This window comes from Gopherus evgoodei, chromosome 1, assembly GCF_007399415.2.
Source record: "Gopherus evgoodei ecotype Sinaloan lineage chromosome 1, rGopEvg1_v1.p, whole genome shotgun sequence".
NCBI lineage: Eukaryota > Metazoa > Chordata > Testudines > Testudinidae > Gopherus > Gopherus evgoodei.
The window spans coordinates 65,926,806-65,939,712 of record NC_044322.1 but is presented as its reverse complement, the minus strand read 5'-3'; the positions used below and the strand labels follow the sequence as shown (position 1 = coordinate 65,939,712).

Genomic DNA, 12,907 nt, shown 5'->3' with positions numbered 1-12,907 from the left:
GGAGGGAGGAGAAGGAGAAAAATGTGACTGTGAGTTTTCAGTTTTTCAGGCTTATTCTAATAACAAAGATATATTACAGACGGTGGTGGTGGTGGTAGTGGTAGTAATAGTAGCTTTATTTTCTTTATCTAAGTCATGCAATGGGAGGGATCCATGAAGTATGTAGGAGAGGTGGGTTGCTTGTGTTTGGACAATATGGTTAAAAAATGTAACTTCCACCCCAGGCCCCACCCCTTCTGTCTGAGGCCTCGCCCCTTCCGGGGGGCAAGGAGAGAGTGGAACCTGTACTAGTAAGAACTGTATTTTACTTTCACCCCTGCCGCCACCTATCGTTAAGGTGCATCCTACGACAGCTCAGGCCTCGTTGGCCGCCTATATACCTCATGTCCCTATCCAGGACATATGTAGAACTGCCACGTGGTCCTCTATCCACACCATTTCTTCGCATTATGCAATAGTCTCCCAAGCATGGGATGACATCGGGTTTGGTAGGACGGTAATGCATCCTGGAAACCCTTAAACTCCTACCCACCTCCTTCAGATACAGCTTGGAATCACTTGAAGAAAGGACAGTTACTTGTTCCATAACTGACGTTCTTCAATATGTGTTGCTCAGGTGTATTCCACATCCTGCCCTCCTTCCCCTCTGTCAGAGTTGCCTGGCAAACAGGAACCGAGGGTGGGAGGAGTGCGCGGCTCCCCTTATAGCGCGATATAGAGGCGCCACTCCAGGGATCACTGTGGTGCTCCTCCCGTATGGGTACTGCTAAGGAAAAATCTTCTGTCACCAGTGCACATGGCGAGCACACACACCTACTGTGGAATATACATGAGCAGCACATCTCAAAGAATGCGTTACGGAACAGGTAACTGTCCTTTCCTTGATACTGCTCATTACCAGTGAGTCTCAAATGAAGACTCAAAAATAGTTTTGTTCCTAGAGAATACATTTTGTATGATCTAACTTGGTCACTAGTTTAAAGTATTGCAATCTTATTTTGGCATCATGACTCTGAAATGTAGGAATTGCTGCATATGTACCCTGCTGGCCAGTGTGTTACATGTCTTGTCTTGCCCTCTGTGCTCAATTCATAGAAGATGAGTCTGTTAAAGCCTCCAGCTATAAAGCTTAGTTCAAGCTGTAGAGTCATGCATTTAGATTTGGAGGTGCCTACTTCAGTCAATGTTGTGTTAGCCAAGGCGGTGGTCATCACATACAGGTTACAACTACTTCCCTTCTTGATGAATAAATTTAGCACAGAAATCACAAGTAATTTTGGTAACCAAATAAGGAGCCACTCCGTTCTTCTTTGTAATATACAGTGTTAAAGTAGTACCACTTGTATACCTTTTATTGTATGTTACCTGAACAGGTATGGCTTGGGAAATCCTTCAAGGCTCTTTTACTTAAATTCCTATCCCATGCAGTGTCAAATCTTGGTTGCACACCATGGGCATTTGGAACAGTGACTGTCAATGTAATGTTTCCAGAAAGCTCTTCTGTAAATGGATTCCCAACCCTTTTCCTTCTACTATTAGGAGTAATATGGGCTTATATATTGATCCATAGTCTACTGTACCAAATAAGTTTTCTTGGCTTTTATTGTTATGAATACGAACTACATTAACACCTGGGAGCCCAAATCATGGATCATGGTCCCGTTGTTCTAATCACTGTATAAACACATAGCAAAAAGATGGTCCCTGTCTCAAAGGGCCATTAAAATTTGTTTTCATGTAGATTTAATGTGATAGCATGAATAAATATGGCATTATTATGCAAATGTGATGCAAGAACCTCTTAAATGCCATCTGACAAAGGGATGCAGCAAACCATAATGAACTGAGTTCTGGCATTTGCTCCCTTGTGGTGGCTTTGACAGATGAATCACTGTCATGTTGCAAATTATCATAATTACTTTTGTTTTGTTCTGACCACATCAAAATGCCCCCTACAAAATAAACTCACAATGTCTGTGACAGAGATCCCTTTTATGAAGGATTCCATTTTTTAAACAAACATTTCTCATCTGAGACCTGTACCCAACACATGCCGTATAGGATATTTATCCATAAAGAGTAAGATGTAAGAGATTTACAGAGAGCTCCTAATTTGAGATTTATAATCATAGTGAGAAGTTACTCTACATACATCTCACATAACGTTGTAGTTACGGTTCTGAAAAATGCAACTTTAAGTGAAATGATATGTTAAGCGAATCCAATTTCCTCATAAGAATTAATGTAAATGGGGGGGTTAGGTTCCAGGGAAATTTTTTTTCAGCAGACAAAAGACTTTTGTATGGTGAAAATGTGTTGTGTGTGTGTGTGTGTATGTGTGTATATATATCAAATAAATAATACACACAAAAAAATAAATTTTAAACAAACAATTGAATACTGATACACAGCAAAGATGATTGTGGAGCTTGGATGAGGTGGTGAAGTCAGAGGGTGGGATATTTCCCAGGGGATGCCTTGCTGCTAAAGATTAACTAGCAATTGACTGAGCCCTCAAGGGTTAATTCATTGTTAATGTAGCCTCACACTCTACAAGGCAGCACAAATGGAGAGAGGGGAGACAGCATGGCAGACGCACCCTTTGTGAGAGATGTGCATTGCTCCTTTAAGTACACTGACCCCACTCTAAACACACTGCCTTTTAAAGTTAATCAACAAGCTGAGACGGCAGCTGTTACCAGGAAGCTCCCTCCGTCCTGAGCCCTGTCATGTGTCTCCCTGTTCTATGGAAGATGGGGTAAGTGGGGTGCAGGAGCAGAGGGGAGGGGGACACCCTGATATTAGTCCCCCTCTGTCCTCTCCCCCCACAACAAGCAGGAGGCTCTGGGGAGCAGCTCCAAGGCAGAAGGCAGGAGCAGCATATGGCAGGCGGGAGGGTCAGCTGAACTGCTGGCAATTGGTAGCCTGCTGGGTGGCGGCTGCACAGGGAACTTAGTAGGGGAATGGGGAGCTGATAGGGGGGCTGCTGGTCCACCCTGGTTCCAAGCCCCCACCAGCTAGCTGCAATGGGCTACTCTTCCTGCAAGCAGTGGACAAAGCAGGTGGCTGCCAAACTACATTATAAGGGAGCATTTGTACAACTTTAAACTAGCATGTTCCCTGTTGATCAGCAACATAATAAGGAAACATTAACCAGGATGACTTTAAGTTAGGAGTTACTGTATGGGTAATATTTAAGGAGTAATGTATTGATATTGAAAGTGTGTTTTACATACTTGGAATAGAAATTAGTCATCTGGAGATGTCTCGTGATGGTCCATTTGTGCAGGGGCTAGGAGGGTTGTCATCCCATTTGGCCATTGATGAAATGCGCGACTCAATTGTTTAGCTTTGCACAATATTAAGACTTTGGGAAACCATCAGAGGGAACAACAATCAATTTAAACCACTTAAAGGAAGTGTATGCAGCTACTGCCCTGCGTCTATTGTGTTTCCTTCCTCCCCTGCCTCAGTCCATGCTGCCTTGTAGAGCATGAGACTACATTAACAGCAGCATATTAACCTTTAAGGGCTCAGCCAAGTGCTATTTCATCATGTAGCTGCAAGGCATTCCCTGGGAAATATTCCACCCTCTTACTCTGGGACCTCACCCAAGTTTCACAATCATTCATTGCTGAGCACAATACTAAACTGTTGAAAATTGTTTAAAACTTATACTGTACATAATGTCTTTTGTCTGGTGGAAAAAAAATTCCCTGGAACTTAAACTATGCTCTCCCCCCCATTTGCATGAATTCTTATGCTGAAATTAGATTCGCTTAACATTGTTTTGCTTAGTCGCATTTTTCGGGAGCATAACTACAACCTTAAATGAGGAGTTACTGTATGCATAAATGTAAACTCAGGTTTGCATTTTATGATTTTATTGTGTATTGTAACAATTTGTTTCCACCACCCTTATTACTTGAGTCTTTCTTACAACAAAACAAAAGTAAGCTTATTTAAGTGCTCACAAGTGCTATGTGGTTTATAGCAACTGTAATTTAAGGTAAAACTTATAAATAAGTTGTACTGTACCTCTGGGTGCAGATGATCTGGCATTTCGGTGAGTATCCAGTGTCGGGCTGGATATCGCAGGGGACTGGTTCAAACAGTGTTTTAATGATTCAACACCTGTTTTATTCCAGTCACTTTTCTCAGTACCTTAAACTTTTTGAGATGATCTGTAAAGATAATGAACAGACTCATTTTTCATGTATGCTACATTTTGAGTATCTTCACTAAAATTATCTTGGACTTGATTCATTATAATTACCCTCTTTTTTTCTGTTGTACTTTAATGTTCTGATATTAAAAGAGGTAATCAAAAGGTCTGCTGTTTTTCTGCTTAGTGAAACAAATAGCCATAAAATGTCAAGTTTTCACAGCTTGTAAAACATTGTGTAGTTGAATTATGTATTTTTGGTACATTCTGGATATTTTTCTCTCTTCCTTTGTTATGCTGTTAAAACATTCATTTAAATATCATGCTACACTGAACATACCTGGGCTTTGTCTTACTGACAGGTGTTCTTTCTGATTCTTTTGCTTGGTTTATTTGCAGTCATAAATATTTACTGAAAACTCAAACAACGTATGATACAACTTCAAATATTGCCACCTGTTTGTTTTACTCACAGTTTAGGATAATGTTATAGTACACTTGCTAAAATGTTTTTTGTTAAGCATCAGGTATCAAGGTTTTCTCATAAATAGCAATTGTACTGGGTAATCTGTATAAACTAACTGTGTACCAGAAAGAGAATAAGTGTGACTTTCCTCTTGCAGGGAAGCCTCAAGAGCAGCCGACAGATTACAGCACAGGAATTCATCCTGGAACTAAAATCTGGAGCAACAGATGAAAGACTTGTCACTTGCTTAGAATCTCTACGGGTTTCTTTGACCAGTAACCCTGTCAGGTAATTCCTCCATCTGCTAGGGTATATTGCAACGTTTAACAATGTAAAAGTAAAAGTTTTTATAATAAATTCTCTTCTAAATAAAATGAATAGGTGAGTTTTAAGTGTGCATACTTTGATGCTATTTGATTTAATTTATCTCTGTTAATGCCGTTCTGGTTTAAAAGCTGTCTGTGCATTCTTCTTTTCAGGTTCTCTAATTTTTACATAGGCTCTTATTTTCTTCCAGACAAGAAAAGAGTAAGGGACAAAATGTGAAGCAATTTTTATATCCAAAGAATAGTCAATTCTGGCTACATCTGAATGCTACATAAGGATATGTCAATGGTGTTGTAGTTGTGTTGGTTCTAGAACAGGGGTTGGCAACCTCTGGCATGCAGCTTGCCAGGATAAGCACCCTGGCAGGCCGGGCCAGTTTCTTTACCTGCTATGTCTGCAGGTTCGGCTGATTGTGGCTCCCACTGGCTGCGGTTTGCCACTCCAGGCCAATGGGGGCTTCGGGAATTGACATGGGCCGAGGAATATTTTGGCTGCAGCTTCCCAGCAAAACTCGCCCAGGTGTTGTCAATCTCCCCGGCACCGGTCTTTGTCGTGCTGTTGCAGAGATCTCGAGGGTGCACCCCCATGTGGCACTGCTTCCTGTACCCCCAGCACCAGTTGGACCATTTGTGGCACCTGTCTGTGCCCTTGCCCTCCCCCTCCTCCCCCCGGTCTTCGGAGGGTAATGACTTCTTGAGCTCCGAGGCCCAATTCATCCCCTTGCCCAGGCAACGTGATTGGGTTCTAGAGAGTGTGTCCACGGCATTGGTGCTGACCTGGCAGTAGAGCCTGGGGTCAACCCAATTACCTTATTGGAATCCATGAGGCAATCCTGTTAGGCCGGTGCCCCACTCCTGCCAGCCCTCGATGGCTCTTTCAGACAGGCTGAAGGTGGCTCCACGGTACTCATGGCTCCAGACTTGGTTCAGGACTTCCTGGAGGCTGCTGCGGGTGGGGAGCAGCTGGTATCCACTTCAAGGCTGTCCTCCCAGAAGGCTGAGGGGAAACATGATTGCTCTTTATAAATATATCAAAGGGATAAATACCAGGGAGGGAGAGCAATTATTTAAGCTCAGTACCAATATGGACACAAGAACAAATGGATATAAACTGGCCATCAGGAAGTTTAGACTTGAAATTAGACGAAGGTTTCTGACCATCAGAGGAATGAAGTTCTGAAATAGCCTTCTGAGGGGAGCAGTGGAGGGAAAAGATATATTTGGCTTCAAGACTAAGCTTGATAAGTTTATGAAAGGGATGGTGCGATGGGATAGCTTAATTTTTGCAATTAATTGATCTTTGACTATTAGCGGTAAATATACCAAATGGCCTGTAATGGGACACTAGATAGGGTGGGATCTGAGTTACTACAGAGAATTTTTTCCTGGATATCTGGCTGGTAAGTCTTTGCCCACATGCTCAGGGTTTAGCTGATCGCCATATTTGGGGTTGGGAAGGAATTTTCCTCCAAGGCAGATTGGCAGGGGTCCTGGGGGGTTTTCGCCTTCCTCTGCTGCATGGGGCACAGGTCACTTGCTGGAGGATTCTCTGTGCCTTGAAGTCTCTAAACCACAAGTTGAGGAGGTCAAACTATTAGATCATAATGGTCCCTTCTGACCTTAAAGTCCTATGAGTCTAAGGGTATGTCTACACTACGGGATTATTCTGATTTTGCATAAACTGGTTTTGTAAAACTGATTGTATAAAGTCGAGTGCACGCGGCCACACGAAGTGCATTAATTCGCCGGTGTGCGTCCATGTACCGAGGCTAGCGTCGATTTCCAGAGCGTTGCACTGTGGGTAGCTATCCCATAGTTCCTGCAGTCTCCCTCGCCCACTGGAATTCTGAGTTGAGATCCCAATGCAAAAACAGTGTCGCGAGTGATTCTGGGTAAATATCGTCACTCAATCCTTCTTCCATGAAAGCAACAGCAGACAATCATTTCGTGCCCTTTTTCCTTGGATTGCCCTGGCAGATGCTATAGCATGGCAACCATGGAGCCCATTTTTGCTTTTTGTCACTGTCACTGTATGTGTACTGGATGCTTCTGACAGATGCAGTACTGCAGTGCTACGCAGCAGCATTCATTTGCCTTTGCAAGGTAGCAGAGTTGGTTACCATCCCTGTTGCACCGTCTGCCATGCCATTGTAAATTGGCAATGAGATGACGGTTATCAGTCATTGTGTACCGTCTGCTGCTGTCATGGGTGCTCCTGGCTGGCCTCGCTGAGGTCGGCCGGGGGCGCATGGACAAAAATGGGAATGACTCCCCGGGTCATTCCCTTCTTTATATTTTGTCTAAAAATAGTTCTGCCTAGAATATGGGGCAAGTGTACTAGAGAACCAGAGAGCACAGCTGCTCTGTGTCAGAGCCCCAGATATCCCATAGAAATGTTGAGCTTCGTGCCATTCTAGGGGGTGCCCCTGCAACAACCCCATCCGTTGCTTCCCTCCTCCCCCTACCCTCCTGGGCTACCGTTGCAGTGTCCCCCCATTTGTGTGATGAAGTAATAAAGAATTCAGGAATAAGAAACACTGACTTTTTAGTGAGATAAAATGAGGAGGAGGAGGAAGCCTCCAGCTGCTATGATAGTCCAGGCAGGACATTGAAGGGTGGCAGGGGAGAGGAGCCCAGCCTCCCGCTGCTGTGATAGTCCAGGCAGTACAGAGTCTTTTCTTTAGATATGAAGGGGGGGGGTGCTGATGGAGCTCAGCCTCCAGTTGCTATGATGAAGACGGTTACCAGCCGTTCTGTACCATCTGCCGGGAATGACCAGGAGTCATTTCCATTTTTACCCAGGCGCCCCCACCGACCTCACCAAGGCCAGCCAGGAGCACTCACGGGCTGATGACGACGATGGATAACAGTCATCTTGTACCATCTGCCACTGGGAAGGGGATGCTGGTGTTCAGTGCTGCAGCACCCCGTCTGCCAGCAGCATGCAGTAGACATAGGGTGACATTGAAAAAAGATGAGAAACGTTTTTTTTCCCCTTTTCTTTTGGGGCGGAGGGGGAGAGGGTGTAAATGGATGACACACACCCTGAAACACCCAGGAAAATGTTTTTGACCCTTCAGACATTGGGAGCTCAGCCGAGAATGCAAATGCTTTTCAGAGACTGTGGGGACTTTGGGATAGCTGGAGTCTTCAGTACCCCCTTCTTCCCTCCCTCCATGAGCGTCCATTTGATTCTTTGGCTTTCCGTTATGTTTTTCACGCAGCACTGTGCTGTGGCCTCTGTGTATCATAGCCTGGAGATTTTTTCGAATGCTTTGTCATTTCGTCTTCTGTAACGGAGCTCTGATAGAACAGATTTGTCTCCCCGTACAGCGATCAGATCCAGTATCTCCCCTGCAGTCCATGCTGGAGCTCTTTTTGGATTTGGGACTGCATCACCACCCTTGCTGATCAGAGCTCCACGCTAGGCAAACAGGAAATGAAATTCAAAAGTTCGCGGGGTTTTTCCTGTCTACCTGGCCGGTGCATCTGAGTTCAGATCGCTTTCCAGAGCAGTCACAATGGTGCACTGTGGGATACTGCCCAGAGGCCAATACTGTCGATTTACGGCCACACTAACCCTAATCTGACATGGCAATACCGATTTCAGCGCTACTCCTCTCGTTGGGGAGGAGTACAGAAATCTGTTTAAAGAGTCCTTTATATCGATATAAAGGGCCTCGTTGTGTGGATGAGTGCAGGGTTAAATCGGTTTAACGCTGCTAAATTTGGTTTAAATGCTTAGTGTAGACCAGGCCTGAGACACCCCTGGACCTCCCCTGGTCGTCCAATCATCGAGAAGATGTGGTGGTTGGCCTTTCAGAGCTAGCTCACTGGACGATTTCTGCGAGCATCAGGCACTGGCTCGCAGGGTGGCATTGAACTTGGGCCTCAAGGTGGAAGAGATGGAGGAGCAGATGGGCACATTCATATAAGGTGGTCTCCATGTCTGCCCCAGCGTGGGTTGCACTCTTGGTACATAAGGGGGTCCTGACCGTTGCCAAAACTATCTGGCAAACCAAATATTCCATCCCACCCACCTCTAAAAGGGCGGAAAAGAAGTACTTAGTTCCCGTAAAAGGGGTCAAGTACTTGTACTCTCACCCACCACTGGCGTTATTGGTCGTGATGGCAGAAAACAAAAGAGACAAGCTGGGGACCACCAGTTCCACCAATAAGAATAAAGAGATAAAGAGACTAGATTTGTTTAGTCGTAAAATTTATTCCATGGCCAGCCTCGAGTTTCGGGTGGCGAACTACCAGGTCTTCTCTGGCTGCTATAGTTTTAACTTTTGGGGCTCTCTCCTCTAGTTCAAGTACTCCATGTCCTAGGAAGTGGCCCAAGAGTTCACGACCCTGGTGAAAGGGGACCACAGCAGCCTGGTGCTCTCTCCAGATGGTCTGGGATGCAGCTGATTCAGTTGCCTAAGCGATTGTCTCTCGTGGTGGGTATGTGGCAAAGTTCCTGGTTCCAGACCACCAGCCTGTCCCAGGAGATGCAGACCTCTATCGAGGTCCTCCTGTTAGATGGTGTCGGCCTGTTTTCCGACCAAATGGATGTCTCTGTATGGCCTGAAGGATATGAGGGTGACCCTCTGCACCCTGGGGATGCATGCTCCTCAGATGTCCAGGCAGCTGTTCCTAGACAATGGCAGCCTCGACGGGGCCTGTGAAAAAGAAGAGATGCCGCGTTTAAGTGCCACCACCCTTCGTCATCCCAGTCTCCTGGACAGCCTGGCCTAGTGAAACACCAGGGGGGCTAGAAGTGCTCCTTTTGAGGGTGCACTTGGGAGACAACTGCCTGGATCCTTCCAATACTTTCCTCGATTGCCTTTCTCCCCTACTGCTCGGCCTGGTCGCAGGTTATGTTGGATCGTTGGATTGTGGACATAGTGCCTTGGGACTACACCCTGCAATTTTTGGCCACTTCTCCCTCCTGCCCCCCCCACCCGCTTCCCCATCCCTATTCAGGGATCCTTCTCATGAGCAACTCCTCATTCAGGGGGTCAAGAATCTCCTAGGCTTAGGGGCTGTGGAGGAGGTTCCTCGGGATATGCAAGGAAGAGTATTCTTCTACTCCTGCTTCCTAATCCCGAAGTCAGAACAGGGACTCAGATCCATTCTGGATCTGTGAGGCATCAAGAAGTTGCTCATGAAGTCGAAATTGTGAATGGTATTCCTGAGCTCCATCATCCCTTCCCTGGATCTGGTAGACTGGTATGCTGCTCTCCATTTTGAAGGACACTTACTTCCCTGTCTCCATATTCCCAGGACACAGACATGTCCTGTGTTTCCTAGTGGTGGGATGCCATTTCCAGTTTACAGTGCTACCCTTTGGCCTGTCCTCGGCCCCCAGGATGTCCATGAAATGCATGGTGCTGGTGGTGGCTTACCTGAGGCGTGTAGGGGTCAAGATCTTCCCGTATCTCGATGATTGGCTCATCAAGAGCAGTTCGCTGGAGCAGGGCCAGAGGAACTTTGATGTGGTGTGCCCCACTTGCAGCAATTTGCATCTGCTGATTAAATACAGAAAAATCCACATTAACACCTATTTAACATGTAGAGTTCATCAGAGCGGTTCTTGACTCCACGTGGACCAGGGCCTTCCTAATGGAAGCGTGCTTTCAAGCAATGTCAGTCTTGATTGGCCACATAGAATCAACCGCTCACCACGGCCCACATGTGCCTGCATCTTGTGGACCACATAGCCATGCGTACCTACATGGTAAGCCACCCCCGACTTCTTCTGAGGCCCCTGAAGCATGGCTGGCCTCGGCCTACATTCCAAGTATGCACCCCCTGGATCTGAGTGGTCACAAGGTCTCATCTCTGGGCTGGTGGCAGGATCCCAAGCTAGTGCTGCAGGGAGTCCCCTTCGCGACCCCATCGCCCTCGCTTATTACCTTGATCTTGGACATATTGGATCTGGGCTGGAGGGCCCATCTGGGTGAGCATAACATCCAGGGCCGTTGTCTGCAACACAGCTTAGTCCTCCATATCTGTCAGGGAGACCAGGGTGGTTAAACTGGTGTGCCAGGCTTTGTTGCTCCACCTGAAAGGCAAGGTGGTGCAGGTAATGGTGGACAATACTGCTGCAATGTACCAGTGGGAAGGCGTACGTCAGCACTCGGCCTCTGAGACTTTTATGTGTGGCATGCCATTCATTTGGTAGTTTCTCGGCTCTGGGAAGGTGGGCATGTCCTGGAGGGTGCCTCAGTGGAATCTTTTCATCTTGCCGAGAATGGCGGTTCCATCTGGAGGTAGTCAGCCTAGTTTTCTGCGAGTGGGAAACAGTTTGCGTCCAGAAAGAACAGGAAGTGCCATGTATTCTGTTCTCTGCTGGGCATGGACAAGGGCTGCCTGGTTGGAAGCGCTGATGTACGCCTTCCCGTCGGCGCCATTAATTCTCAGAGTCCTGCTCAAGGTGAAGCAAGACAGAGTGACGGTGATCCTCATAGCCCCGGCATGGCCTCAATAGCAGTGGTTCACCATGCTTCTGAGCCTTTCAACAGGCACCCTGTTGCAGTTGCCTCTTTGGCTGGATCTGCTGTCCCAGAAACACAGGAATCTGCTGCGTCTGAACCTGATGGCGCTACACTTGATGGCCTTGTTTCTGAGTGTCTGAGTGGGGAAGAATGGCAGTGTTCTTCCGATGTCCAGCAGGTCCTTCTGGGCAGCAGGAAACCCTCCACCAGGACTACCTATGTGGCTAAGAGGAAGTGGTTCACATAGTGGACCTCAGATCGTCCCATCCGAGTGGAAGAGGCCCCTGCTGCATGATATCCTGGACTGGGTTTGCTGCACCTTAAGCTCCAGAGTCTGTCGCTGTCCCCTGTCAGGGTGCACCTGGTGACCATTTCAGTTTTCTATCCTCCGTTTCACGGCAGGTTGGTGTTCACCCATCCTATGATGGTGCGGTTCCTGAAACCTCTAGAGCGTCTTTACCTGCATGTTCAGGACCTGGTCTCTCCTTTGTACCTGAACTTTGTGCTATCCAGGCTCACGGACCCTCCTTGAGCCCGTGGCTACCTGATCCCTTCTGCTTCTCTTCTGGAAGATCTCCTTTTTGGTTGCTATAACTTCGTTCTGTAGGGTATCTGAGATCAGGGTACTCATGTCAGAGCTGCCTTATACGATCTTCTGTAAGGACAAGGTTGAGCTGTGTCCACACCTGGCTTTTCTCCCCAGTTCCATACTGGTTGGGACACATACCTACCGGTCTTTTGCCCGAAGCTTCGTACTACGTTTAAGGAACACAAGCTGCATACTCTGAACATCCGGCGGGCATTGGCCTTCTACGTAGAGAGGACGAAGCCGTTGCGTAAGTCTACACAATTGTTCGTTGCTGTCATGGCCGTGTTGCCTAGTGTCTACCCAGAGAATCTCATCTTGGATTATAGCCTGCATCCGCTACTGCTATGAGCTGGCAAAGGTGTCCCTGCTAGCGATTGTGATGGCTCACTTGACCAGGGCACAGGCTTCATGGTCAGCCTTTGTCACTCAGGTACTGATCTAGGAAATTTTCCGAGCCGCTCTGACAAAATGGGAATGTTCTTGATGTGTTGTTTAAATACTGAGTGGAGAGTATTGACTTGGGAAGGTTGCCTGGGAGTTTTGCTGGGACTACCTGTATTGGGGAAGGGGGGATACCTGAGCATGTAACATGAGAACCCAGGAGGGGGGTTGGAGGTCAGGTAACACCTCTGCCCGGGAAACTGAACAAAGGACATGAAGACTAGGAGAGGAGCCGGAGGGAGGCTGAGTGAGAGGCTGGAGGTAGTTTCAGTTTGGAGCTCCAGGGAAACGGAGAGGAGCACTCCGGGGCTTGGGCTCCCTGACGGGGCTGTGGCCTCCTTAGGGCCCTAACTAAAGGCAGTCCTATTGTCTGTACTGGCAAGACCTGTTTTGGACTGCGTTCCTGTAAGTCTAAATAAACCTTTGGTTTTATTG

The 12,907-nt window shown here is 46.9% G+C and overlaps 1 protein-coding gene across 1 annotated transcript in view; it reads left to right on the top strand.

The window, feature by feature from the left end:
* Positions 1 to 12,907, top strand: part of DIAPH3 (diaphanous related formin 3) — a 553,931-nt gene that overhangs the window by 69,855 nt on the left and 471,169 nt on the right. The window contains exon 5 of the mRNA XM_030566194.1: positions 4,789 to 4,919. Within this exon, the coding sequence (XP_030422054.1) occupies positions 4,789 to 4,919 (131 nt within the window). The remainder of the gene's footprint in view (positions 1 to 4,788; positions 4,920 to 12,907) is intronic.